The sequence below is a fragment of the Lynx canadensis genome, chromosome C1 (genome assembly GCF_007474595.2).
Source record: "Lynx canadensis isolate LIC74 chromosome C1, mLynCan4.pri.v2, whole genome shotgun sequence".
NCBI classification, from domain to species: domain Eukaryota; kingdom Metazoa; phylum Chordata; class Mammalia; order Carnivora; family Felidae; genus Lynx; species Lynx canadensis.
In genome coordinates, this window is record NC_044310.1 from 177,448,479 (window position 1) to 177,476,280 (window position 27,802).

The 27,802-nt window shown below is 43.4% G+C and overlaps 1 protein-coding gene across 1 annotated transcript in view; it reads right to left on the bottom strand.

Annotated features, from left to right (window-relative positions):
• Nucleotides 1–6,143: 6,143 nt before the first annotated feature.
• Nucleotides 6,144–27,802, bottom strand: part of STAT1 (signal transducer and activator of transcription 1) — a 42,816-nt gene continuing 21,157 nt past the window's right edge. Inside the window, exons 12-25 of the mRNA XM_030326008.2 lie at nucleotides 25,436–25,495; nucleotides 23,100–23,129; nucleotides 22,916–23,009; nucleotides 21,763–21,804; nucleotides 20,449–20,532; nucleotides 19,932–20,030; nucleotides 18,449–18,584; nucleotides 16,987–17,036; nucleotides 16,180–16,274; nucleotides 15,236–15,381; nucleotides 12,991–13,176; nucleotides 11,861–11,936; nucleotides 10,864–10,966; nucleotides 6,144–7,306 (exon numbers count right to left, since the gene is read on the bottom strand). Of these exons, the coding sequence (XP_030181868.1) occupies nucleotides 7,292–7,306; nucleotides 10,864–10,966; nucleotides 11,861–11,936; nucleotides 12,991–13,176; nucleotides 15,236–15,381; nucleotides 16,180–16,274; nucleotides 16,987–17,036; nucleotides 18,449–18,584; nucleotides 19,932–20,030; nucleotides 20,449–20,532; nucleotides 21,763–21,804; nucleotides 22,916–23,009; nucleotides 23,100–23,129; nucleotides 25,436–25,495 (1,216 nt within the window). The 3' untranslated portion in view covers nucleotides 6,144–7,291. The remainder of the gene's footprint in view (nucleotides 7,307–10,863; nucleotides 10,967–11,860; nucleotides 11,937–12,990; nucleotides 13,177–15,235; nucleotides 15,382–16,179; nucleotides 16,275–16,986; nucleotides 17,037–18,448; nucleotides 18,585–19,931; nucleotides 20,031–20,448; nucleotides 20,533–21,762; nucleotides 21,805–22,915; nucleotides 23,010–23,099; nucleotides 23,130–25,435; nucleotides 25,496–27,802) is intronic.

Below are 27,802 nucleotides of genomic sequence, written 5' to 3' on the forward strand. Positions count from 1 at the left end.
GACGTGACTCTTTAAAAATTAAAATAGTTAACAACTTGTTAGTGGCATAGACCAATTCTGATTAGACTTCATCAGGGAATCTGTTCAAGATATGTTTGGTGACCAAAATATCTATGTGAATGTAGTTATATAATACTTTTGAAAAAAGTTCCTTTTTCTATATCCCCTTTAGTCCAGCCTCTCTTCCCAGACATCTAGCTATTTGCCTCTTCGCTTTAGCTGGGAACGTGGGTGCTGGCACACTATGCAGTTTTCATGTTTTCCACCGTAAGTCAGAAAATGCCTCAGACATCTGGCATCCGAGCTAGAACTATGCCATTTGTCAATAGGCGATGAACCAGACACGGATGACTAAGCTAAGTACAAATTAGCCAAATTTGGAAAAGGAAAGCATGTGCTACCACGGCTCTTTTAAGGTCTGTTTCAGCTTTCAGGATAAAGATACATTCAGATAAGCGCTCTAAGCTACCAAAGTTATTAGGATGGTATGGGAACTGTAACAGTTAACATTTATTTTTTAAACCTGTCATTAAAAGCCTGCACCTATTTGGGGGACCCCTAGATCACTCCAGTTTTCTCCTGCTTCTCTACTGTATAATTTTTGGTGGACTGATAATAAGAAAAGGCCATTTAATTTTAAATTGAGACCCGTTGTTTGTCCTAGGGAGGAACCGCACATATGCTTTAGCCTATCGTACTTCAGAGGTAAAGGGGTTTGCTAATGAGGATTTTTGATATTAAGCACACACACAGGCACATACACACACAAATGGACTTCTCTGAGGCCGTGTTTTGTGAAATGAGCAAAATCCTCAGCTACGTGAATGCTACTAGTTGTTGCAATGTGGCAAATTCAGCAAGTTCCTTTTTTTTCCTTTTGTATCCGCACACACTGCTGCTTCCAACCTTTATCATGCCTAATGGCCCCTTTTCCGCTCCAGCAGCCTCCAAATGTTTTGGGTTTTGCTTCCAGTCTCAGTTGGTGGCTTCAGCCATTGCCCTCCTAATACCTACACAGCACCTCCTTTGGTGGAAGCGTGGCCAGTGTTCCCTAACAGCTGCATCAGGCACGAAGCCATTCCCACGGGTGTGCTGTGGGGGATTTGGTGGACGGGCATCGGCCCTGCTGCTGGGTTCCTGCCCCATGGGTCTACCAAGCCGTGCAGACAGGCAGTATTTGCAAAATGCTGTAGAGGAACGGCATTATCCCCAGAGATACTATGGGATAGACATTCTTTAACTGAAATCAACTGAAATAACTTTGCTCAAACAGCAGCTTGCTTTGTGTGATTAAAATGAAACATTAAGATGATTCAATTGTGTGGCTTAAAGGTTACCAGCAATTTGGAGGCTTTAATAAAAAGAGGTTCTAACCATTAATTTGGAACAAAGAGAGTTTTCATCTTTTTTTCAGATCAAAACTATTTTGAAAAATCTGTGTGGTTTAGTCAAATGTGCCCTTATTTACCCATAAGGTTATTTATTTATGACTGTAATGCCGGGTCCTGCTCTGGCTGTTTGCTGTTGGCTGGTAATAACAAGTACACTTGGTTTAAATGCTTTTGACTGTGCTCTTAACTGCTGCCATCAGTATACTCCAAAGATCTCTTTGTTTTGGCTTTGGGATCATACGTGCTTTTTCTGTATCATGAGAGCTCTCTATATGGTCATGTTTATTTAAAGCTGCTTATACACTGTTGTTTTGGTAGTCTCAATTCTAATGACCTCATTTTTGGGCGTAATGTGCTGTATCCCGCTACTGCCCCACACTGCCCTTTAGCTGCACAGCTGGATTAGCTATCAGCCGTTTGATGCTGTTATCTGTCTGGCAGGGGCTGAATGACCTGAGGTTGGATATAGATTCTTCCTGGGGACTGTACAGCTATGAATGTATTTGCTTCCAGAACCTCCCAAAGTGAATCTAATCTTGAAACTATAAATTGTAAGTATTCTGAAATTGGGAAATATTTATTTTAAATGAAATCAGGTAGTGTTGCTTTTTACAGCATAATAAATACATGTATCAAAAAAAAAACCCTGTAAAAAATGAATTTTTTTTTAAAACAACCAAGGTTCTCTTACATCACTGGGTTGGGAACTCTGCTGAGCATATGGACTGTCCCCGGCTGGTTCAAATCCATTTCTAATGCCTACTCTGAGCCAGGTACTATGCAAGGTGTCACCTGGGGTTATCACAATAAGAAGAGAATCTGGTAAGGAGTTCATCCTTGAAAGTGGGAGGGTGGACAGGAATATTTCCAGTGCTCTAGAAGCTAACACTATCATTGTGCAGTTAGGACATGCTCAGTAAATATCTGTAGAACGCAATCGTTAAACATGTCCTTCACCAGGAGGGGTTCTAACCTCCTTTCATGAGAAGAGAGGTTGTTTCCACAAAGCCTTGGCATCTGTTTAGGAGGCTGAATCTAGTCCTGTCACACCAGGGTCTGCTTGGGCTGAGTTGTAAAACTGCAGCTCCTTATCGGTTCATGGGGATATGGAATGACATTCACGTCCAATGCCAGAAACCCCTGGTCTATGGGCTTAGGGTTAGCATATGGTTTTCCAACCACAGAGATGGTACATGAATACCATGGCTGCCATTTTCAACTGTGAAAGTTGTCTGTCACAAAATAATTTGCTTTGCTACAGTACTCAGACAGTGTTAATCGTCTGCATTACTGACACTTTAGGACTGGAAGAGACAGCCATCTGTAATTGAATCCCACTCTTTCATAGATGAAGCTGAGACCCAAGAGTGAGCTGTGATTCAGAACTCTTAGTCTCATGTTCTCTAGCATCCTAACACACTGTGCCCACTATGGACAGAAAACTTGGCTACTTGCATATTAGCTAAAACCTCTCTGTGGAATTTTAAAGTGAAGTATAAATGCTATAATGTTAAGCCCTGCAACGTGTGGTTAAATTGAGCTATGCATATACACATCTGCAGATAGAAGCAGGACATCAGTGCAGGGGAAACAAACAGATGAATAATACCAAATACAAGAAATTAAATTATTCTTGATACGACATGAGTATCTTATTTTGGTGGAATTTTTTTAATGGCTGGGTAATCTTCCTAATTTCACTTGCTAACCCTCATAGTGAAATGAGTAAATTCATGAGTCATACACCAGATAAGCACAGGGAAGCAGCCCATGAATGTGTTAGGTGGTACTTAAAAAATGTGTTAGGTTAGGAGAAGGGGTATTTTGTAGTTATATAAAGGATGTGATTTACTAGAAGATTAGGGAAGGTATGTGTGTTTTGGGATGGGAAGGATGAGAAAATTAAGTCCGTTTTTACAAAGGGGCAAAGATTGGGCATTTTATTTCTATTCTGGAGCCTGAACCTGATTCCAGGCCTCTACGCCTTCCCCCAGCTGCCTCTCCACATGTCTTTTAAAGAGTCTACTGGAATTGAGTCCGACAAGCAGTTGTGGTAACAAAAGATTGCTTCATGTACACAAAACAGGGAAAGGCTGCAGACACACCAACACTAGGGTGTTCAAGTGGTGTGATGGCATTAAAAAATATAGAATGTGCATAGTTTGATAATACAAATTTGACAGCTTCTTGTCAAAGGTACCATTTAGGTACTTTTACATTTGTATGCCCGATATAAATTTAAGAAGTCTAAAACTGCTTAAGTATGTTCTTTTTTTTTCCAATTGGTCAATCTTGTAAGATGTTTAATTTCTCAGTATAGCATACACATAACCTGAGGCTAGTTCACCAAAATTTGGAAGCTTCAGTGTGATCGATTGTATCTTTTAAGAGCTATATAGGGGCGCCTGGGTGGCTCAGCCGGCTAAATGTCCAACATCGGCTCAGGTCATGATCTCACAGTTCGTGAGTTTGAGCCCTGTGTCGGGCTGTGTGCTGACAGCTCGGAGTTTGGAGCCTGCTTGGGACTGTGTCTCCCTCTCTCTCTGTCTCTGCCCTTACCCCACTTGCACTCGGTCTCTCTCTTTCTCAAAAAAAAATAAACATTAAAAAAATTTTTCGTAAGAGCTATATAAATTCATCTTAGAAGGTTCTAAAAACCATTATTATCTTTAGCCTTCCTATAAGTGCTTTAAATGCCATTTCTATGAAATTGTGCATATTTTTATATAACATTTAAGTTATCTTCAGCTTTTGGCCATGTCTGCTTCACAAAATCTTAAGTTTTCATAAGACGCTTGTACTAGAACATATCCAGTATCTCAAAACATCTTAAGTCCCAAAAAAGTGGGGTCTTAGTCTGGTTTTGTTTACCAGTGTTTCTCAAAATCTAGAATAGTGCTTGGCTCATGGCAGGTGCTCACTATGTATCTGATGAACTAATAAGTGAATGAATCTTAACTAACCAAAAGAAGCCACTCAAGTATATATCCCTTACCTTGGGAATAGCATCCTAGTTCAAATAGTTGGTACCACAGTTTTCAAAGCAAATTCTAGTTTTTCCTGTTTTCCCTGGATTAGTCATATGTGAAAGGAGTACTTTGTTCATTAAGACTTAATATTCCATTCTAGGTCATGGGCAGTAAATAGATTTCAGTCATTTAATGCTAAATAAATAGCTCAATCTATTTATTGCCATCTCTGAAATCTCCTCCCTTAATATATTAGGAGAAATTTTTCCCATGTGGTACATAAAAGCTCTATGCTTAGCAAACCCTCTACAAATACATAACTATATAAGAAGTACTCTTAAAACACACAAATATCCCTAAGCCAGGATCTACATGGTGGTGACTCGTTATAACGATCAATTATATAAGAATACAAACTTCTGTTGGCTAGGCAGGGCCTTATCTACTGTAGAAATACAGTTCTCTATGTTTATACGAAGAAACTTTATATTTCCTAGATGTAAATACTGCAGATGCAGAGATGAGAACGGTCCTATTTGTTACGATGCCAGAATTCAAGTCTCCACCACTCTTCCCTGACGACTCTTCAGATAATAGTTAAGTTTAACCTGCCACATTTGTGTCTAAGTGGCGATTATGTCTTTCATCACACTATTTTTTTTTCCGGCACACGGTGCCTTTTACTTTGAGAAGGTCATGGCTTTCTAGTTTCCAACATCTTTGGAGAAAAATGGCCCCTTTTGGTGTGGGCGCAGTGACTCCTCAGGAAGAGCTAGCTCCTCCAATCCTGGGATGTGGGGCTGAGATGCGGCTTTGGAGACAAGCCAGAGTCCCACTTTACATGTATTTTTAAGTTAAAAACTTGTATCAGCAGTACCAAAATTCGTTTCAAAATAACTGCCAAATGATTCGTGCGTTTGGAGGCAGCTGTGGTCAGCAAGACTGGAGCACTTTTTTTTGTTTGCTTTTTATGGTGCACACTGCAGCTTATTCCAATAATGCCTCCTGCCTGCTGTCTTCCCCTGTCCCTTCCGCCACCGCGGTTCTGACTGTGAGCAGGCTGGGCAGGGGCAGCGCTTAGGAACGCGCTGTTATTAACCTTGCTTAAAAATAAGAACTCACACATTTTTACATTTAATCATAAGTAGGCAAAAATGAGAAAAACATCAAACCTGTACTTAATGCCAGTAACTTTTAAAATCTTTACACCGAATGCCGTTCATAAGAGACTAACAATCGAATTTCAATACTTGTTAAGAGTAAACAAAACCTCTGGGCTGGCGCAGTAAAATGAAACCGTGCCAGGTTGTTCTCCAAGGGCAAAAATATACCGAATAGTTAAATGCCAACAATTAGAAGCAATACCTTTGTTAATGTGCTCTTCTGTGTTCCTTCCTCATTTCAATTTAAAAAGTCCGTGCAAAGCCAGCCAGACTCATGTGGGTCTTATGTAAAAACCGAGAGGAGGAAAGCGCCATGTGCATATTGTATTAAATGCAATACGTGAACTTTGGTTTTAATTTTAAAAATAGACTTCAAGAAACTTCGTCCCCCCCCAGAACAATATGGCATTTTCACACAACAGTGTAACTGTGGTGGTGACAGCGGGGGAAATGAGGGCCCCGCTACAAAGCCAGCAGTGTGTGAGAGTTATCTGGAGGAGCCTGTCAGACCCGCCCTGCTCAACCACTGACCTGTGTCAGTGCAGGTGAAGAAAGAGGGTAAATGACAAAACACACTTCACAAAACATCAGAAAGCAGTCTAGAAAAAGCACAGGAGAGATAATGGAACCATTTGCAAATGTATTTGTCAGAGACACACATTTATCAGTGAAAAACATGCAATTCTCAATGCAGTTATACAGGACGAGTTTTCAAATGATTTGATTCTCATATTATCTCTGGTTAATTATTTGTCAATTACTATTTTTTCTTCCAGATTTGAAAAGTTTATGCCTAAGACTAAATACCAACTAATAACAATAAAGACAAATTAACCCATTTAAGAAACAATGAATTAAATTTCTGAGTTGGTCTTAACTTCAACTTTTTGCATAAAAACAGGATTTTGCCTTGAGAGAGCTGTTGTTAACAGCCTGGCTCCCTTGAATAGAAGTGGGAAGACAATTTCATTTACTAGGGACCATGATAAAGGCAGGAGATAGGCAGCTTTGGATATTAAGGTTTAAACAGAAAAAAACTACTTATGAATTTGGAAAATATATTTCCTTCTACTGATACTAGCCAGTAACATCATGCCATAACAAACAGAAAAGCAAATTCTCCCAAGAGAGAGAATTTGCTTTTAGCTTTAAATGGCTAGTGTGGAAGAACACAGCTTGTATCCCTGCCTCTAGACACAGGATGGCTACCTTTGGTAAACAGTTTATGTACTTCTACTCAACTTAGCTCTGAACTATTCCATAGGTAAACCAATGGAAAACGTCCAGCCATATTTAAAGCAGAGGGAACAAATAAGAATTCTCCGGAATAGGAGTGTGCCAATCCTACATCAAGAAGTTCCCTATATGACCATGTGGTCTATCCAACAACCTGTAACAGCTGGGCATGGACTTTGTGCACAGCATTTACTAAATGCTACTAAGCCACCACCCCCCTCTCCCTTTTCCCAAAGGATTCTCATTCTAGTCCTCATGTTTTCAGTGTTATCTGGATATTTTTCATTTCTAAAACCCACTCTATGGGGAGGGCCTTTCAATTTTACCTTTCATAAGATGCATGAAGCCCTTCAGAGTAACAGACGTTTGTGAAATTAGGGAAAAATCCACTTGCTATCAACAGGTTGCAGCAAATTTGTTCACCTTTGTTTCATTTCCCTAGAAACACAGGATGTGAAGGAACAGAGTAGCAGGAGGGAATCACAGATGGGAAGGAAAAATGTCGCCAGAGAAGATGAGAAAAATTCATGGTCTATACTGCATTCATCTGTGAAAAGATAAAATGTGGTTAAGTTTATTACACTGCTCTCATGAAATGCAGATTCATTTATTTAACACCCTTGTCTGTTCTACAGTGGGGTAGCAAGCAAGAAGACACTTTGAACAGCAAATAACCACCATGGAATTAGAGGGCCTTCAGCATGTGCTATGCACCCTTTTTCCTGGACTAATCGAGACCTTTTTTATCTAAGCTGGTGGATTATTCCTCTGCAGCCTGCCGGCTTAATTCTGTCAGTTCGTCCAGGCCATATAAAGCTTTCTGCTGTTGTGCAAGTCTGGGGGCAGAGCAACGTGGCAAATCTGCTCGTGTAAAAACGGGTGAGGCAACGCTGCGCGCTATGCCAGAGGGAGGACGGGATGTGGGGGAGGTGGTGAATCTCCTTAAAGGCCACGAAGTAGGAATGATAAATGAATGTCTTTCAGGCACACATTAGAGAAGCAGAATTATTAGGAGTCCCTTCGCCTCTTCCGGCAGTGCCGCCTGGCCAGCTGCACTGAATGGGGCCCCTGTAGGCAGTATGCTGCTCGCCCAAAGAACACCAGCCTGCCACTGACTTCCATCTCAGCTCCATGCTGGGCTCTCCCCTTAGACCAGGCGCTCTCCGCTGGGGATGACTCTGTCCTCTGGCAATGTCTGAAGACATTCATGATGGTCATGACTGGGTGTGTCACGACCCACAACTAGTGGGTAGAGGCCAGGGATGCCGCTGAACGTTCTACAACAGCCACGCCACCCAACACGAGGAAATCATGTGGGGCCCAGAATACCGACAGAAACACAGGACTAGGGGTGCCTGGGTGGCTCAGCCGGTTAAGCATCTGACTTCGGCTCAGGTCATGATCTCATGGTTCAAGCCCCATGTGGGACTCTGTGCTGACAGCTCAGAGCCCGGAGCCTGCTTTGGATTCTGTGTCCCTCTCTCTCTCCGCCCCTCCCCTACTCTCTCTCTTTCTCTCTCCCTCTCTCTATTCTCTCAAAAATAAATAAACGTTAAAAAAAAAAAACCCACAAGACTAAACTGTTAAGCATAAAGGTACGCTGAGAGGAATAAATCAGGTAACATGTGCAATACCTAGTGTGGTAGATGGGAAATAGCAGATGATTAACCGATGTTCCTGTTGTACTTTGACCAGGCTTTGACCAGAGGCCTCTAGGAGAGTAGACTGTTTCTCATGTAGTCCCAGAGGAAAAAGTTTATTGTACAGGAAATCCAGACTAAACAAATAAGTCATCCTGCAGAAAACACTGGTGCTCTGTCTCTCTTGGACAATTTCCTCCGGAGCCTGCACCGCTCCTGTTCCTGACCATAGTCCAGAGCTGCCGCCTCCAGACGTGGCGGAAAGAGCCAGCTCTCAGAGAGGGAGCTCCATTTCGGAGCATCTGCCCTCACGCCAGGAGACGCTGAATGGAAATCGTGGCCACGGTTGAGGACAGATGATGTGAGACAAAATTTGGAGAGTAATCCAATTCTTATTTTGTCTAGCCAGTGCCATGCCCATATTATAGTCTCTTCTAGCTCTTTTGGTCTTCTGAAGATTTAGGCTGGAGGGGTGTGTGTGTGTGTGTGTGTGTGCGCGCGCGCGCGTGCACGCGCATAAAATAGGTTTATTTCCCCCTACAAATGGAATGAAGGAAATCATCCGGAATGGCATGGAATGGCCATGGGGGGTCATCCAGAGACCATAAAACCATTTCCTGGCATTTATTGAGAGTATTTAAATTGCTCTGACAGTATCATTCCAAGAGCAGAGAGAAAGCAGTCACACTGCTTGCAAAGAGTGGGGCAACTAATCCATCTTATTTTCTCAAGGTCAAGGGGAATAATGGTGATGACAGAGTTGGAGCTCTGACTTCCAAATCCCAAACACAGGCCTCTCACCCAAGACCTACTCAGTCCTGTGCAAACAGCTTCTCTATGGTGGATGTTTTGAATGAAACAAAGCTCTGCTTTTTCTGGGAGGCATTCCAGGAGAGTGGACAAGAGCATGCACACTAGAGACACATCATCAGGTGGATTCAAATATTCATGCCATCATTCACTAGCTGTTTGATCTTAGTCAAGTTATACAGTTTTGGGGAGTGGGGTGGCTCTTTACCACACTGTAAAAGTGAGAATAACAATAACACCTAACTCGGAAGGTGGTTGTGAAGACTGAATAAGTTCCTACCTGTGGAGTGCCCGGTACACAGCAAGTGCTTAGTAAGTGTCACCTATTAATGATGGTCACGATGATAATGTAACTTGCATAGGAACAACAAAGAAGGTGCAAAAGAAGATCTGCCATTTTGTGGTGCCACCAACAGATGGTACATCCTTGGAACAGGGCTTTCTACATATTGTTCCATTTCTGTGTCAGGCTCATAAGGCACTTTTTAGCAGAGTCGGGGGATACCTTCCAACAGAGGGTGCATCCTCGCACATATAAAAGGTTCATTTTACACATGCCAACAGGAACAGAAGTGACTTTTTGTCATTCTCAACAATCAGAAAGGTGTAAGAAATTACAATCCCTGAAGATTTTATCCCGTGCTTCTTCAGGTGAGAAAAAAGGACCAAGAAAAAAGTTACATTCCAGAAACTTGACTCCAAACAGGTGCTACGGTCACACACACGTCTTCCCTGAACACGTGGCTGAATGACCCTGGGCATCTGAACAGCGGCCCCTCTGTCCCGCTCTCCTTTGCCTTCCCTGACCCCCTCCCTCGTTACTGAGCACACGGTCTATGCAGGCCCCAGGTACACAGTGATGAAGAAATGATAGCAATAACTCAGAGAGGAGTTTTTTAAAGGATTAAACACATGTTTAAAAACACACTGGAATCGCTTCATGTGGGAGAGAGCTTAAAATTAAACACCATCAGCAAAATTCCAGCCAACTGAAAAAAGGCTTTAGGAGGAAGGATTTCAGTCTGACAGGCAAACAATACTATTTGATTTACTGAAACACTCTCCCAGAGGGAGATCCTCTCTATTGTGGACAGCCCTGTTCCTATTGTGGTCATGGCACTCATAACTCTGTCACTCCTGGAACCATCTACTCCTGGCAGGGGCGAGCTGTACAGATTAGCTCTCAAGTGTGAAGCAGGTGAAGCCGTTTCATCGCTGCTGGTGAGGCGTCTGTCATTATCGTAGCCACCAAGGGCCAGTCCTCTCCCTTAAGAAAAACGGCACTTCTTTACCCAGACACAGCGCTGAAGTAACAGGCCGGAGGAAAACGGTTTCTTACCAGAGAAGTCTTAGCTCCTTAATATATGAAGAACTTTACAAGGACAACTTGGAAGGGCAGAAGGGGAACTTTTAAATATCTGAGATGCCATTTGGTTCTCGGAAGGGCAGAGAGCACCGGGAACAAGGCTCCCGGGGACCACGTGGCCCGTGTAAGCGCACCAGGCTCCGACGCGTCACGCGGATCTAGAAAGCGCCCTGGCTGGCAGAGGCTCCTTCCAGCATGCAGCAGACAAGCCAGGGGTCTGCGGGCGCCCTCCCAGCCTCACAGAGCACGCGGTCCGTGAGCGCGGAGAACACCCTCGCGGGTACTCACCATAGTGTCGAATTCTACAGGACCCACTATCCGAGACACCTCGTCAAACTCCTCAGGAGACATGGGGAGAAGATTGTCTGTGGTCTGAAGTCGAGAAGGATGACTAAAACGGGGAGAAAGGAGAAGGAGATGTTAACGTCTAGAGGCACACTGGGACACCTCGTCCTCGGCCTGCGACGGAATCATCACTGGACACTTTCAGTTCAGCTGAGTGCATACACTCGGACGGTACGTCGGGAAAAGCACAGATTGCGGGAGGTTCGCGTCCCCAGCCCAGCCCCTTGGGAAACGTACGGGACTCTAGAGATGTGAGTGGGAAATAGCCAGACTGGACCCTGTGCCGCTTCTGCCTGGTTGGACCTGTGTGGGAGCGTGTGCGGGGTGTCACCCTGAGAGGATGATGCCTCGGGGCGGCCCGTGGCCCCACAGGCACCAGAGAAATGTCTGGGGAGTCCCTCATCCCTACCTTGAGGTTTGTATGCAGATAAAGCTGCTCCAGAGTGTTTTTACATGAAGGCTACATCCATTCACCCCAAGACAGTGCTGCAGGCCAAATAACTGACAATGACTTTTCCAAATTTTTTTCTACCTTTTACAAAATGAAACAACAAAATAAAAGCAAGCGGAAAAAGTGTATCTCAATCATCACTTTGGCCTTTCCTCAATTGAAAAAAACTACTTTCCCACTCTGATCAATTTTTGTTCATTTTATTTATACTTTTTCAAAGTATCAGTTTGGAGGGAACTTATAAACCTTAAAAACAACCTTGGGTGGTTTTCTTTTCTTTTCTTTTTTTGTTTGTTTATAAAGGCAGTTTAATTCTGATAGGCAGTGACACCGGGATCTCTATTTAGGATCTTTCCAACAAGTCCGACCGTGGCGGCAGCAGCAGCAATTACAACGAAAAAGCAAAGTACAAGCATCTTCACCAGGCCCCAGCCAGGAGCAGGGCTGGATTGAGGTGTTTAAACATGGTACTCTTCTGTGTTCACTTACACTTCAGACACAGAAATCAATTCAGTCTTGATGTATCCAGTTCCTTTAGGGCCATCAAGTTCCATTGGTTCTGGAGCTGGAAGCAAACACATCGGGTACAGCTTTCCGTTAGCAGACCTCACACAACAACAGATGGTCAACATTCTTTCATGAAAGTTTTACCATTTTTCTTGACAGTCAGGTTAGAGTGCCGTAACTTTAAAGGGTTGTGACTTCCCTGCCTGGGTCACCTGAAATCCTGGGGGGAATGTAGGAGCAAGTCAAAGGGAAGGGAGGGGAGCTTGGTACAGAAGTCAAGCTGAGAGGTTTCTCCTTCCCAGGCTTGACATCCCGCAGGAGTTGGAGCCCCAGACGTGTGAAGTTCTGTCTGGTGTTCTGGTCCTGGCCTGGCTGGTGTGATACACACAGCTGTCAAGGTGAAGCTGGGGGCGTCTTCTTCCCAAAGCAATTGCGCTAATATTGAGATGCCGGCTTCTAAAATGTAATAAAATTTGTTGGCGTGTTCCAAACCAGATCAGTCTAACTTGAACGTTCTGAAATGCAATTCAGTGAAGATGGAGAAGCAGGTGACCTGTGTTCTAAGCCTAGGTGTGCTCTTAACAATAATCACTAGAAATAATACGATCTAATAGATTAACTGGATTACCTTGAATGAACTGTTTTCCTTCTCCTGGGCCTTAGTTCCCTAATTTTACAGGAACAGGCTGGTAATAAACGAGTTGGCCATGGTGTTCTTGCCATTCACCTCTTTCCATGTAGAAAAGGTAACAGTGTAACAAATACACAAGACCAAAATGGACTTTTTCGACACCCCTTAAAATAAGACGTTATTTGTTCATTTCTTACTATCCATATCAGACCAAATAACATGTTTCAACTATGCTGGGTTTATACCATCTTTGGGAAGCCTGCTTGCAGCGATTCAAAAGAAAGCTCTGGGTTAATGACAGGGCGTGGGTGAAGTCTATGCAGGCACCGCGTACTTACAGGAAGGTAAGAGCAGTGTGTGTTATTAAACCCTGTCTCTAGCAAACCTTTGGATTAACAATAAAATGAGAACATAGGCACCAGGAATGACTGAACTGTGCTATTGCTCATCAGGGCAATGATTACATGCTTTCCCCACATACCTTCCTTTGGCCTGGAGTAGTATTTCCCAAAGGCATGGTCCTTATCAATATTTGGATACAGATACTTCAGGGGATTCTCTGGAATATTTTCAGCAGCCATGACTTTGTAATTGCGAATAATATCAGGGAAAGTAACAGCAGAAAGTTCTTTCTTCGTGTAGGGTTCCACTGCGTGGAAGTAAGGTTCTGAAAAGAAGAGCTCAGTGAGTCCCACGGACTATCCCAAAACACTAGAGGAGAGAAACAACACATTGCAGAGTTTGTGGATGTGAGTGAACCTGGTTAGAACTAAGCACAGTAGAGGATTTACAATACAGTACGCCCCTCTACTTCTAAATTACAATCCTTTCTTAGAAACAGGAAAAATAAAGGCAGCCATTTACTTGCTAGTAATGCAACAACACTGCATTTGTCATCATTTGGTGCAACTTGTAAACCTGGCAAGGAGAGGATTATTAAACATCTTTAGCAGCCTGAATCTTTCATGATGCATCCAACCACAGGCAGAAAAATAAATACTAATTTGGCCACCTTGGCTCAAGTCACAGAGTAAGTTAATAAAAAACAATTTCACTTTCTGGTTGTTTTTCTTTTCAGACTGGAAAATGAAATTTTTTATTGAAATAAATGATGCCAATACGTGGAAAACAATTTTTTAAACAAATAAAAAAAAGACCCTATTTACTACTTTTTCTTCTAATCCTTACTGTAATAAACCAGTTTAATTCACTCGTGGACTTATTTGCAGACTTCATTTGAATCCTGCTTCCTAACTGATCCAGAAGCTCGCTTCTGGGTGCACACATTCCAGGGGCTGCTGGTCAGATGCTATGGGGGCTCTGTTCTACAACTTCAGACTACGCGGGCACCCTAAAGCTCACTAGCTGGTGCTGGCCTGCTTAGGCTTTCTGGTTGCCAAGGATGTCCTCCTCCATGCCTGCTTTGCTAGTTCCATCCCTCAGTCAGCTGAGGAAAGGCACTACCTGCAGACAAGGTGAAAAGGCAGCTTCTAATGTCTACTGCCTACACTGTGCCCTAACCCCAGCTTTCCTGTATTTTTATTTGGAGAAAAAAAAAAAAAAAAAAAAAAAAAAAAACCAGAACAAGAAAAGTATCCCATCTTGTTGCATCCTTCCACCGAAAGCAGAAGAGTCATTGGAACAAATCAGTTTCTCCTCCAGTCCCTCAAATACAGCAAACTATAAGCAACTGAGAAAAGGAACCATTTTGTCTCTGTCATTCTCCATCTCTGCTGTTCAGCCTCCTCCCCAGAAACCTGTTCCATAATGTGAAGGTGTTCGGGGCCTTTTAGCCACAGAAACCCAAGGCAGAGCAAAGACGAACTTGCACTTGCTCTGTTTGAAGGCAGAGTGGAGGGCTGCACCCAGTCCCCAGGACCCCTCACAGAGCCTGCCTGCAGGTGTGCTCCCACATGGGATCCCCCACAGCGAGTCTGGAAGCATGTGCCTGTACAAAGTGGGTTTCCTCCCAAAACTGGTTGCCAGTCATGCTGACTCACATCCTTCATCTACAGATAACAACCCTGACGAAAAGAGAAGAACCTGGCCCGGTCTTTTATTTATTATTTAAAAAAAAATGTTTAGGGGCGCCTGGGTGGCGCAGTCGGTTAGGCGTCCGACTTCAGCCAGGTCACGATCTCGCGGTCCGGGAGTTCGAGCCCCGCGTCGGGCTCTGGGCTGACGGCTCAGAGCCTGGAGCCTGTTTCCGATTCTGTGTCTCCCTCTCTCTCTCTGCCCCTCCCCCGTTCATGCTCTGTCTCTCTCTGTCCCAAAAATAAATAAACGTTGAAAAAAAAAAATTAAAAAAAAAAAAATGTTTATTCATTTTTGACAGAGAGCAAGCAGGGGAGGGGCAGAGAGAGAGGCAGACACAGAATCCAAAGCAGGCTCCAGGCTGTGAGCTGTTAGCACAGAGCCCAATGCAGGACTTGAATCACTAGCTACGAGATCACGACCTGAGCCGAAGTCGGACACTTAACCGACTGAGCCACCCAGGCACTCCTGGCCTTGCCTTTTAAAAACCATCATTTCCACAGTACGTCCCAGGCAGTGAATCACAAATATTCAAGGCAATGTATTAAATCCTATCTGGGAGGCTCAGTTGGGGGTAAGTGTAGGATCTGTAATTTTATGTCAAAAGCTCATTATTTGTACAAGTTGATTTGCAGCGATGAGGAAGGACTTTCACGCGCATGGTGCTAGTGGAGGCACAGGCCCTCACTTACCCCCTCCGTTCTGGGACCGCTCCACCCACGTGAACGTGATGGCCCCTTCCCGGCAGCTCTCACTGAACCGCAGCAGGAACGTCCCTGGCTGCTGATCCTTCAGCAGGGCACGCTCTCGCTCCTTGCTGATAAAGCCCACGATACACCTGGGTGTGCAGATTGAGGAAGTACTCTGAAATTCAGCCAGGTTTTGAATTTTCACGCAAACTTACAAGTGAACTAGATTACTGAAACTTGGCAAAAGAACATAGGATAAAAATGTGTATTTTAGATGTTTTAAAACCTATTTAATTGACACTTGGGGATGTATTTCACTTAGATACTTGTATGCTTAAGTCTAAAAAAATCATTAACACAGTGCCAATAGGATGCGACAGATGATCAATAAATATTTGCTGGATTAATGAGCCTTTTATGTTTATCTGATGACCTTTTTTTCACTTGATGATTTTTACAGGCCATGAAAATGTCTGAATTTCTGCATCTTATATACTGGAGAGAAAAACTCAAACAATATATTTCTATGTTCTAGCACTTCTGACCAAGTTAAAGCCTTTGTTGAAGCATCAACTGACCGTGGAATAAGTTAGATAAAAACAACTCACCAAGTTAAAAAAGTTTTTCTTCTTTCCTAAGGGCAATATAGTACATAGGTACTTAAGAAATTCTGTTAAATGAGTGAACGCATGAATGGCACTAAAACGTTTTTAATTAAATGTTAAAAATACATATGCATAATACTATGCATATGCATAAGTTTAATCTGATGAGGTTCCACTATCATGAAGCCCTGAAGGGATGGCCTGGAAGCATCCATTTCTGTGAGATGCACACCAGTCTTGTCAAATAATGAGGTCTGTCCAGGTCAGGCCTGTCTCAGCCTTACAGTAAGGAAGTGTGTGCTAAAAATAGGTTTCAAAAATAAATCTATCCGTGGCCCTTACCCATCATTCCAGAGAGAGAGCAGGTGTTTTTTAATGAGTTCAAGGATGCTTTCAATCCAAAGCCAGAAAGGAAAATTTTTGTCATTTATATTTTCCTGCAAGTGTACAAACGCACACATTAGGAACAAGGAAATTCAAAATAGTGACTTACCAGGCCTCTTCCCACCATCAGATTGGATTTTAATTTGCAAAGCCTGCCCAGCTGCCAAAACTAACGCTGTCCCCTCCAGAGCCGCCCCTCCCCTTATCAGCTTGCAGACACCAGGCTATTTCCTGGGCCAGGCTCTGCTTCCCTCTCTAAACTGCAGCGAACCAGCCAGGGAATGACCTCTAGGGTGAACGCAGAACAAAAGCTGCCCTCGTACTAGTAAAATGCAGTAGCCTGAGCTTGTCAGCACCGTCTGGTGACCCCCATGGGGTCTGATTATTCCCTCCAACTGGTCCCTCTGCTTGAGCAGGGTTGGGGAAACTCATCTGGCCCATCAGGCTGTGCAATCCGGCACAGAGCACACATTTCTCATGAACGGGGCTAAAATGCTGCCAGGCAAGGTATCCGTGTGAGTAAACACAAGACTCATTTCAGATATGAAAGAATGTTATCACACACACAGGCCCTTCCTGTCCGACTCACACTTGGAGACTGACCTTCTCCACTGAAGGAAAGTAAACAACTTGCCCAAGGGGTTCCATGGGCCAGAGACAAACATGCCAAAATAAGCACACAGTTAAATCACTACCACAGCAAAAACTACGAGAACCTCAACAGGGAGCGAGCACTCAGAGAGGGTACGACCCAAGGGCACCCACCTTACAGAACCTCGTCCACGGAATGAGACCATCGGGGCCAGCATTAGGACCTAGCCAAATAAAAATAAGCTGTTTCAGGAAACAAAACACTGATTCTGAAGCTTTGGTTACACTGATAGCTCTTGTATTTCCTTTCAAAGAAAAGAGCCAACACCCCAAAGAGGAAGACTGTATGTACGCGGTTGATATTCTCAGACACATTAATGCTAATCAACTATGCTTTCTGGAGAAGCCTCAGTCGTCCCTCTCAGTGCAGTATCCTCTCCCACTGCCTCCTCCTTCCTCAGCAGGCTCCTCTCCCAGTGGTCCTCCAGAGCTCGCTCAAACTTCTAACTAAGACCAAGATCACCCCTAGGTGATCTATTTAACTGACACTTGGCTTTTCAAGCTTATCTTGGATATCATTTGGCACTTCTCTCGGCCCTCCTCCAGATGGGACATGGACTCGGGAGGCTGACGCAAATCAAAAGTCAAGGGAGAGAAATGAGGGGGAAGGAAGCCTAGGGGTTGCCAGCTACATGAATTAAAGCAGCCAAGGCTGTACTACAAGGTGGTGAACCCATCACCTCTCTTTGCAGAGAACCACAAATAAGCCTTTATAGGCAGAAATGATAAGTCTTTATTCACACCAAATAAGGAAATGGAGCAATGTAATTTCTTACATCTTCTTAAATAGTGTAAGACCCCACTGTGACAGTTACATGGCCACGAGAAGGCACTGCTGAGAGCTACGTAGTTAGGAAGTCTACTGGTATTTGCAATACACACAATTCTCCTGTACAGAAAGCAAATCTGGAAAAAAGCTGCCTATGGATTTTTAAAGAAATAGTTCAGATAGTCCCATTCATCCAAGATTTGACCTTGAGACTAGCAGGTCTCGGATCGCCTTATGTGGAAGACTAATAAATTCACGGTATTAGCTCCTGAAAGAGAATTATCTATCATGGCTGGATCCTGCCAATCACGCAAAACTGCTGCTCAAGGATTTCATCCTGATGTGGACAGTGTCTCCATGTACCTGGGCCACCTGAGGCAAGGGTCTTGGGTGTATGCTATGCGGTGGGTGGCCCCAGGACCTTACTTATTATTCTTACCATGCTGGGTACTTGGGTTTTTTTCTCCCCAAGGTTAATAAGACTTCATCTTTCTTATCAAGGAACTTCTTTTAGCCACAACTAATGTATTTTACGTAATTCAAAAATATTTCCCTTAGGAAACCTACTCAGAAATGTTAATATGAGATAATCAGGAAATGATTCATTTAAGTCTTTTATCAGATCTATACGTCCTTCCAAGGTGAGCTATAGTTCTCATTTAGCTATAATAAGCTGCAGCTGGAAAAGCCCACACATTTTTTTTTGACACTCTTCTATCTTGAACAAAATAGACAGCAAAGAGGGAAAAAGAACAAATTGAGATATTTTTATAAATTTCAATTTTTATATACATAAAAAGTTCATACCAAGTAGCTTCTCTCCCAGCATGTTCAGCTGGTCCACATTCAGACCTCTTTTGGTGACAGAAGAAAACTGCCAACTCAGCACCTCTGAAAGCTGAGACCATCGTGCACAGGGCGGGTTCAGGAAGAAGGACAGATTCTGGAGAGAAAACACCCAAAAGGTAAGGTCAGTGGTCATAAGCAAGGCACTAAAACATGGATCTGTCTCAAAGTTCAGTTCTGGTTTCTGTGACACACAGTTTTCACAGAAGAGAAACACAGTTGATTCTTGTTATTTGCAGATTCACATTTGTGAATTCAACCTACTCATTCAAAGTTACTTTAACCCCCAAATCATTACTCACGGCACTTCTGGGCTCATTTGTGAATGGGTGGACATATCAATGAGTAGAAAGATTTGAGTCCCCAACACGTATGTTTCCAGGAGAGGTCAGACAAAGCAACACTTATCAAACAGAGCAACTGCCTTCTTGTTTCAGCTCTTATACCATAAGCAAGTGTCCTTTTTGAGGTCTATTTAGTGCCATGTTTTTAGCCTTTTTGTGGGTTTTTTTGGTTTTTAAAAATTTCATTTTTAAAATGGTCCCAAGTATAGTGCTGAAGTGCTGTCTGCTGTTCTAACTGCAAGATGGCCACAATACACCTGTATGGAGAAAACACATGTGCTAGAGGAGCTTTGTTCAGGCATGAGTCAGAGTGCTGTTGGCCGTGAGTTCAATATTAATAAGCCAACAAATACATTAGGGAAGGTGTCTTTCAACAGGAAACACACAGCAACAAAGCCATGCGTTGAGCAGCTCAGTAGCAATTGCTCAGTATTTGCTAATTCAGTGTTCACGGTGACTTTAAAGAATGTAAGCGCATACCATAAGAGACTCTTAAATATAGAGAACAAACTGAGGGTTGATGGATCGGGGGAAGAGGGGAAAATGGGTGATGGGCATGGAAGAGGGCACTTCTGGGGAGGAGCACTGGGTATTGTATGTAAGTGATGAATCGTGGGAATCTATCCCCGAAGGCAAAAGCACACTGTATACACTGTATGTTAGCTAACTTGACAATAAATTATATTAAAAAAAAAAAAGGATGTAAGCACAAGGAATAACAAGAATCAACCATAATTAATCAACAGTGACTATCCACTTTAGAATGGAGCATGCGTAAAAGAAAAAAAAATGAAGCATGCTTGTTTAGCAGATGTATACATTTTTAAAAAATAAAAGCAATAAATGAGCTCTTCCCCAGTAAAAGTTGTAAGAAATCTATTGCCTGAGCTTATTCACATAGAAGGAAAACCGTAATTCTCATTTCTAATACATATACATGCTTCCCTAATCCAGAATTACTCAAGATCCCTAACGATGTCACTCCAGTTATGTCACTTTTCTCTCAACATCTGGTCTTCAGGGACTCTTTGAGATGCACAGAAGCTAGACCCTGGGGTCTTCGGTTAACATCTATACAAAAGCAGGCATGTTTTCCATACCCTGGGTTCTGTCACCAGCATGTTGTACCACAGGATGGAGGCCCAGCCACTCGGGAGCTGGCTGACATTGGAGATCACCACGATGGGCAGAGAGGTCGTCTAAAAGATGACAAAGACCTTGAAATTGTCAGAATCACAGAAATATCACCTTCAGACTGCTGTGTAAGCTCAAAACCAACCAAGGGATTACTTGTAAATTTGCACGTATTTTATATTTGAAAACTAAAAATGTAAAGCTAAATTCTTTTGTTCATAGTTTATTTTTGTTAGATCTTTCAGTTAAGAAACAAGTCTCCGTGCTTTGTATAAAAAAATCAACATAGGACATCTCAAGGTGAATTCAGCTCTCCAGCTTCCTGAACCATTCAATTAATGTCAAGGTAGTATTAGCTGAAAAATACCATCTTTTTTTAGCAATTAAGTAAATGTGTCTAAAACAAAAATTGAGAATAAACACTGCGCCTAACAGTTAAATGTAAAAATAAAGTTTTCCGTGTCTGAAGCACGGAAGTCTCACCTCGAGGTCAATGACCAAACCAGGCTGGCACAACTGGGTTTCAAAACTAAGGGAGTGAAGCTCTTCTGTAACGATGAGGGGGCCCTTAAAAGAGACAAGGAAGAAAAAAGGAATACAGTGATTCACACACACATCCTGCAGATTCCAGGAGCCTAATAGCACTGCAACAGGCAGCAGGAAGCCTGAACCCAGCTGGCTGCAATTCAGAAAAAAATTCCCATGTTCAACAATGTATGCCCCAGTTCTAACGATCGTATATCAGTGTTCTCTCAAAGATAAGATTTCTGTAACCATGGCAAGGGTTATAGATTACCAGAGAGAAATGTGGATAGGGAAACAGCAACTTGTGATGGGTTTATTTGTGAGGTGAAGCTTCCTGGCTCTCAGCCCTGCTCTGCCCGCTGCTCCGCTGCAGCCTGAGGCAGACAGGGCTGGAAAGCGTGCGTTCCAGGTGTGATTATTTACTGGAAGGACTGATTTGCAAAAGCCTGGCAGGTCATGAGTCCTTGGTTTAGGTAGAAATACAACAGAGTTCTTGAAGTGTTTTGCTACAAACGATCGCATGCAGGCATCATGACTTAGAACCAGAGGGGAGCAGCCGCTATCTGTGCTTGCAGGAGAAACTAAGCCCTCAGAAGGTCACAAAGAGAACAGAGATCAAAACCAGGGCTAGATAGCACATCTCTGCACTGCCCTGGCCGGGGCTTGTCCCACTCTGCCACACGAGCACTACTGGTCACGGCATGGAAGGGTGGTGTGCTACGTGGGCATAACGGCTGAAAACGTCCCAAACCTCTGTCTGTAGTTCATTTCTGAATATTACATTACAAATATAATTCCTCGAGGATCTGGCTCTAAAAGGGAAACTGACAGAAAGACCATTCCGCCAGGCAGGGAATGCAATGGAGAGAAAACCCTCTCGCCACGCTTCATTTTCAGCATGGGAGTCCCCAGACGAGCCTCTAATTCCAGCTCAGACAGTAATTCCCGGGTACCCTTAGCAAAATCTTACAAAGTTCCCATGATTCACTTTCTTCGCCTGTGAAATGTGAGTAGCACAGAAACCCATTATACCTGTTCCACTGTGCTGTGAGGGTCCAGGAGTCGTGTGCAAAATCTTCTGACAACCATAAAGCACGAATGCAGTGTTTTTACTGCTACCATGGATATACCGTGTCTTAAAGCTCACTCACTGCTCTTCCCTGCTGGGTCTGAATCCCTTTTTGAGGTGACCCCCGGCCACCAGGGGTACTGAGCCAACCTCCCCGGACAGACCTGCTGGTTAGAGACCATTCACAACAGAGAAAGACTCACCTCATTAGTTCTGGTGCCAGCATTTTTCTGTTCTTTCAGTTGCTATAGAACAAGAGAAACCATCTTAGTAAACAGCATGATAACAGTCACAGTTGCTGTTTTCATCTACAAACAAACCAAAGTCAGGACTTAGAAAGAATAAAGGATGTGAAATTATTTTCAGGGTGCAGAACAAGATATGAAATGACCCTTGTGTGGGCCCAGAAGCCTAAGTGCCTTTTTCCAGCAGCCTGACATGACACTATGTGAACACCAGAGTTTGGAAGGATCCCAGGGAATCATATCCCGCTCCCCTCCCCCATACAAGCTCTTCCAAATGATGCCCCTTAACCTTCATCAGTTGTTTCATGGTCCTCAGGCTAAGGGCACAGCTAAGACTGCCCTCCCATGGACTTCAATCCCTGAGGTTTTAAGGAAGCATTTTGGAGCCCCGAGAGCAGCTCTGGGCATCCTCAGACTCCCGAGTCTGGAGTGAGGCTCTCCTATGAGGTCCAGCTTCACTCACCATGGGTTTGCTGGCTTACAAAATGGTTGCCAATGAAAAGGCTGCAGGTTCCAGCCCAGGGAGCACACAGGGCGCAGTGCCAACACATCTGCACAACAACCGGCAGCTCCTGCTCCCCACGGAAGCAGGCAGACAGGCACTGCTTGCTTACAACCCCTGCTGGATCCCTACCCCCTGGAGGAATGCAGTGGAGGTAGTGGTTGTGGGCAAGACTACCAGGAAGAAGGGTGCAAATCCTGGGCCGATGAGAGACTCCTGGGGTCGGTCTCACGGGGAGCCGCCAGGATGTGGGAGCAGTACTAAATCCCGAGGAAACTGCAGGAGTCTAGAGTGAGCAAGGTTGTAGAGCACCGAGAACGGACAAGTTATGCGCACACTGATTTATACGGCGTGTGTTACCGAGAGTGCCACATCCCGAAGAAGTATCTCTGGGGGACAGACTGGCAGAACACAGTAACAGAACAGTTCTGGGGCAAGGAGGAGGAACAAAGGTTCCCCCACATGCTGGGGCAGTCACCAGCCGCAAACTCTAGGAAGCCTCCCAGGGGGTGCCGTCCGCCTCGCACCATGAACCGAGTGCCACTGCACCGGAAATAAAGTCCTAGCAAGCCAGACGCCGCATAAAACACGGAAAACTGGTCTCCCTACCAGGTGTCGAAATTCGGCGGCCAGACTTCCGTTGGTGGATTCCTCCATGTTCATCACTTTTGTATGTGTGCCCAGAATGTTGAATTTTCTAAATCTACAACAGAATATACAGAGCAGAGATGCTTAAAAGGCTCAGAACTATTAAACAAAGATAGTAAAATATAGTACAAAGTACTTGACATACCCTTTTACTGTATTTCTCTCGTTCACATCTCTGAAAAAAAAAAAGAAACAGTCATATATGTATATTTAAATTTTGAACTGAGCTTTAACAAAAATATGAAAGTATACCTATAAGTAAAAGACCAACATGAAATCTACACCTGTGGGTTTTCTGCCATTTCATTCACTCGCTCCCTCCCTCCCTCAATCAACCACCACTAACTCTGCCCAGGGCGGCGGAGGGACTTGCAGCAGATAAACTCTCTGGGCCTCATGTTTATCATCCGTACCATGAGGTGCCAACAGCACCAACCTTACAGGATTTGGCGAGGGGTAAGAGACAACGGGTAAAAGAGCACAGAGCACACCCTCCATAAACGTACGTCAGCTACAGTTAGGGCTACGTCCTGAGCAATCACATACCCGGTGTGAGGCCCCATGCTAAGCACTGGGGCAGCAGAGAGCAATCTCTGCTCTTAGAAAACTAAGGGAACTTCCAATGTGACAGCAGAAACCTTCTTTTTATTCTCTACTACCTTTAATGCTTTTATGAGAGTGCAAGAATAGTCAATTATTGGGGGAAACTGTCTAGTTTAAGTTTTAAGTCTGAGGTTAAATCTTGAGCAACTTTGCCTCTTATATAAATTTAGTGGTTACTCAGTCACGTTCCAGAATACCCATGTTATCTGTGAGGAGTAGGCACAGATTAGAAAACATCAGCACACTCACAGTTACATGGGTTAGCTTCCTTTCCTATCTCAACTAGAAATTCAACATTTCTGTGAATGACCATCACCATTAGCTATGTGAGTGACCAATTTTCCCCAGTTTTAGAAAAGAAAAAAAGAATCTGAAATGAAGGGAACGAACAGTGTGACACAAAGCTTCCTTGTCAGAGCTAAGAAGAAAACTCTCTGGAACGAGAGAAAAGACAAAAGAGCTGTAACAAACCAAAAGTGAGACTGAGATAGAGCACAGTGTGGTAACACACATAACAGCCATAAAATCTCCGCCACACTTCATTTCAAGACATTGAGAGTATTTCCCTTGAACTTTAGGCAACTCTGACTTGGTTTTGCCAATAGAATGGATGGGAGGGATGCTGTACAAGCTCCAAGTCTCGCCCCAACAGGCCTCTCATGCTGCTCTTCTTACCCACCTGGGATGCTGTCACTATGCGATAAAGCCCTGGCTCGCCCTTGAGAGCCACGTGGAGAAGGGCTCGGTTATCCCAGCCAGGACCTCAGACATGTAACAAGTCCATGCTGGACCACTCAGCAACAAACAAGCTGATCCAGCCCAGAAAGACCACCTACTGCTCACAGAATAAGAGAAAGGATAACTTTTTGGGTTTTAAGCCACTAGGTTCAGGGTGATTTGTTATGTAGCAAAAGCTGATACACAGAGAAACCAAAGATGATGGCAGGAAAGACAAGGGCACAGACTATAAGAAAGAATATTGTTACAGGGCGGAAAGCTAGAACACCAGAGGAAACCTGGATTATCATAAATGGTCTTGAAACTTGCTAAATCAGTACGTTACACACAAAAAACATTAAATGTATCAAGGGTGGGGCAGAGAGGGGAGACAGTAGCTAGGTCAGTGCTAGTCCAGGTCTAAGGTCTAAGGGCAAAATGGGATGGGACTGCTCCATCTAGACCCCCTCTGAGAGACCCCACCCATTCCCAGGTCCCTACTGCCCAGAAGAGACAAGGGTGGATCCAGCAGGCTCCACACAGTCCCCGCAAAATGCTGTCATCGTCATTCCAGAAACGACCCCACAACTGGCCGCAGAATCACTGCAGCCTCGAGGATCCTCAGCCTGTGTTTGATCACAGGCCTCTCCTCCTCTGGGGCTGGCCTAGGAGGGAGGTGGGGTAGTATGCAAGACTTGATCATTACAAACTCATGTGCATAAAATACACTCATTCTTTTGTTCACTTATAGTCTCAAAAGGCACCAGCATGTTATCAGCTCTAAAGGAAGCTCCCAATGTCCAGAATGGGAGCTATCAATTTACATCTCCTAGGATCACTTAGGGGCGCCTTGGTGGCTCAGTTCGTTAAATGTCTGCCTTTTGATTTCAGCTCAGTCATGATCTCATGGTTAGTGAGTTTGAGCCCTACATCAGGCTCCGTGCTGACAGCGCGGAGCCTGTTTGGGATTCTCTCTCTCCCACCCTCTCTCTGCCCCCACCCTACTCGTGCACTCTCTCAAAATAAATATATAAACTTAAATTTTTTTTTAAATCTCCTGGGATCACTTATAAATAGCTCTAGTGCATCCATCCATGTTTGGTTAACAAAACCAGAATTTCAATAGTGTATGTATATTAGATAATATTAAAGATAGCTTACTTATCAAATAAGACTTTGACTTTCAAATTATAATTCAGCTCCTGCAATTTCACCAACAGTCTGGAACAAAAAATAAAAGTCATTATTACTTTAAAAAATTATTAGAGTTTATTTATTATATCAATTCCCTATTGGAGAAGGTTTCACGAATCCTCACTCCCTCCAGTTATTACAAACAATAGAATCAACATTCATGTATGTCAACTTGGAATATTTTCTAATTGTATTTGCAAAATAAATTCCTAGCTATGGAACTGCTGGGGCAAAACTGTAACACTAAATTCTGATAGAAAGCATCACTGATTTTACATTCCCACCAAATGTGAGTGAAGGTACCTGCTTCCCTAGATAGCCTTGCCAACACTGGGTTTTATCAAGATTTCTACTTTTGGACAATTATATGGGTGAAAAATTGCAAATGTACTTTTTACTAAAACTTGTGACTAATGTTTGTTCTCTTGGGAAAAAATAAGAACTCTTATCCATAATCAGGAAAAACAGGTTAACATCGGAAGGAAGGAACGTAGGGCTAAGATGTGCATGTGTCTTTTCTGATGAGCTACAGACCTCAGGAAGGAGCCCCTCACTGGTCTGCTGCACTTAGTGGGGCAGGCGGATGGGATTAGAGTTTTAGTGTCCCTTCTGATGTGAGTTCTGGTCCCCCGAGGGTGCTTGAGTGTGGTGCTATAAGACCAGCAACCAGGAAGCAGCAACTGGGGACCTCGCTCAGCAGCACCCCAGGAAAGAGGACCAAGGCCAACTCTGAAGGCCAATGTAGCTCTTCAGAGTCCAGCTGCTCATCAGTAGAAGACTAGTTAAATAAATCTGCCACTCAAAAAAAGAAAGATAAGCCATGGTCTCACATGGAAACGCTTCTACGATTTCTTACTGAAGAGAAAAACAGGCTGAAAAACATATATAGCAGAATCCTTACTTTTAAAAATAAAATACTGTATATTATGTACATGCATATGTGTGTATCTATGTATAAAAACATACATATATATATATGTATCTATGTATAAAAACAAAAAACAGACACATACACACATAAATGTATATATGTATTTGCATGGACATGGACAGAAATCTGAGAGTACTGACACTAGGCGTTTACCATGGTGGTCTACAGACAACTTAGATCACATGCAACTTTGAAAAACTGATGAAAGCTATGAGCCCATTCACTAAAAAAACATATGTGTCATGAGTCCATATTCACACACACCACATATGCTTGCAGGGGTATGTAAAGCCTAGGTTACAAGCTTATACTCAGGAGAGCATGAGGCTGCTGGGAGCTTTTACTCTCTACTATTTCAGTTCTGCAATTCTGAATTCCTTTCTATGGTGAATGTGCATTACATTTATCACGGGGAAAAATATCAGGTGTGTGTACATATGTATCTGTTATAGCTCTTATTTTTTGTATTTTATTTTATTTTTATTTATTTTTTCAATATATGAAATTTATTGTCAAATTGGTTTCCATACAATACCCAGTGCTCATCCCAAAAGGTGCCCTCCTCAATACCCATCCCCCACCCTCCCCTCCCTCCCACCCCCCATCAACCCTCAGTTTGTTCTCAGTTTTTAAGAGTCTCTTATGCTTTGGCTCTCTTCCACTCTAACCTCTTTTTTTTTTTTTTTCCTTCCCCTCCCCCATGGGTTTCTGTTAAGTTTCTCAGGATCCACATAAGAGTGAAACCATATGGTATCTGTGTTTCTCTGTATGGCTTATTTCACTAAGCATTACACTCTCCAGTTCCATCCACGTTGCTACAAAAGGCCATATTTCGTTCTTTCTCATTGCCATGTAGTACTCCATTGCGTATATAAACCACAATTTCTTTATCCATTCATCAGTTGATGGACATTTAGGCTCTTTCCATAATTTGGCTATTGTTGAGAGTGTTGCTATAAACATTGGGGTACAAGTGCCCCTATGCATCAGTACTCCTGTATCCCTTGGGTAAATTCCTAGCAGTGCTATTGCTGGGTCATAGGGTAGGTCTATTTTTAATTTTCTGAGGAACCTCCACACTGTTTTCCAGAGTGGCTGCACCAATTTGCATTCCCACCAACAGTGCAAGAGGGTTCCCATTTCTCCACATCCTCTCCAGCATCTATAGTCTCCTGATTTGTTCATTTTGGCCACTCTGACTGGCGTGAGGTGGTATCTGAGTGTGGTTTTGATTTGTATTTCCCTGATGAGGAGCGACGTTGTGTTATAGCTCTAATTTTAATAGGACAGACAGACTCTTAGATACTCTAAATAAGAATTCCCATTGAAATGCCTATTACAGGGGCAGCTGGCTGGCTCAGAGCGTGAGGCTCTTGATTACAAGGTCATGGGTTTGAGCCCCA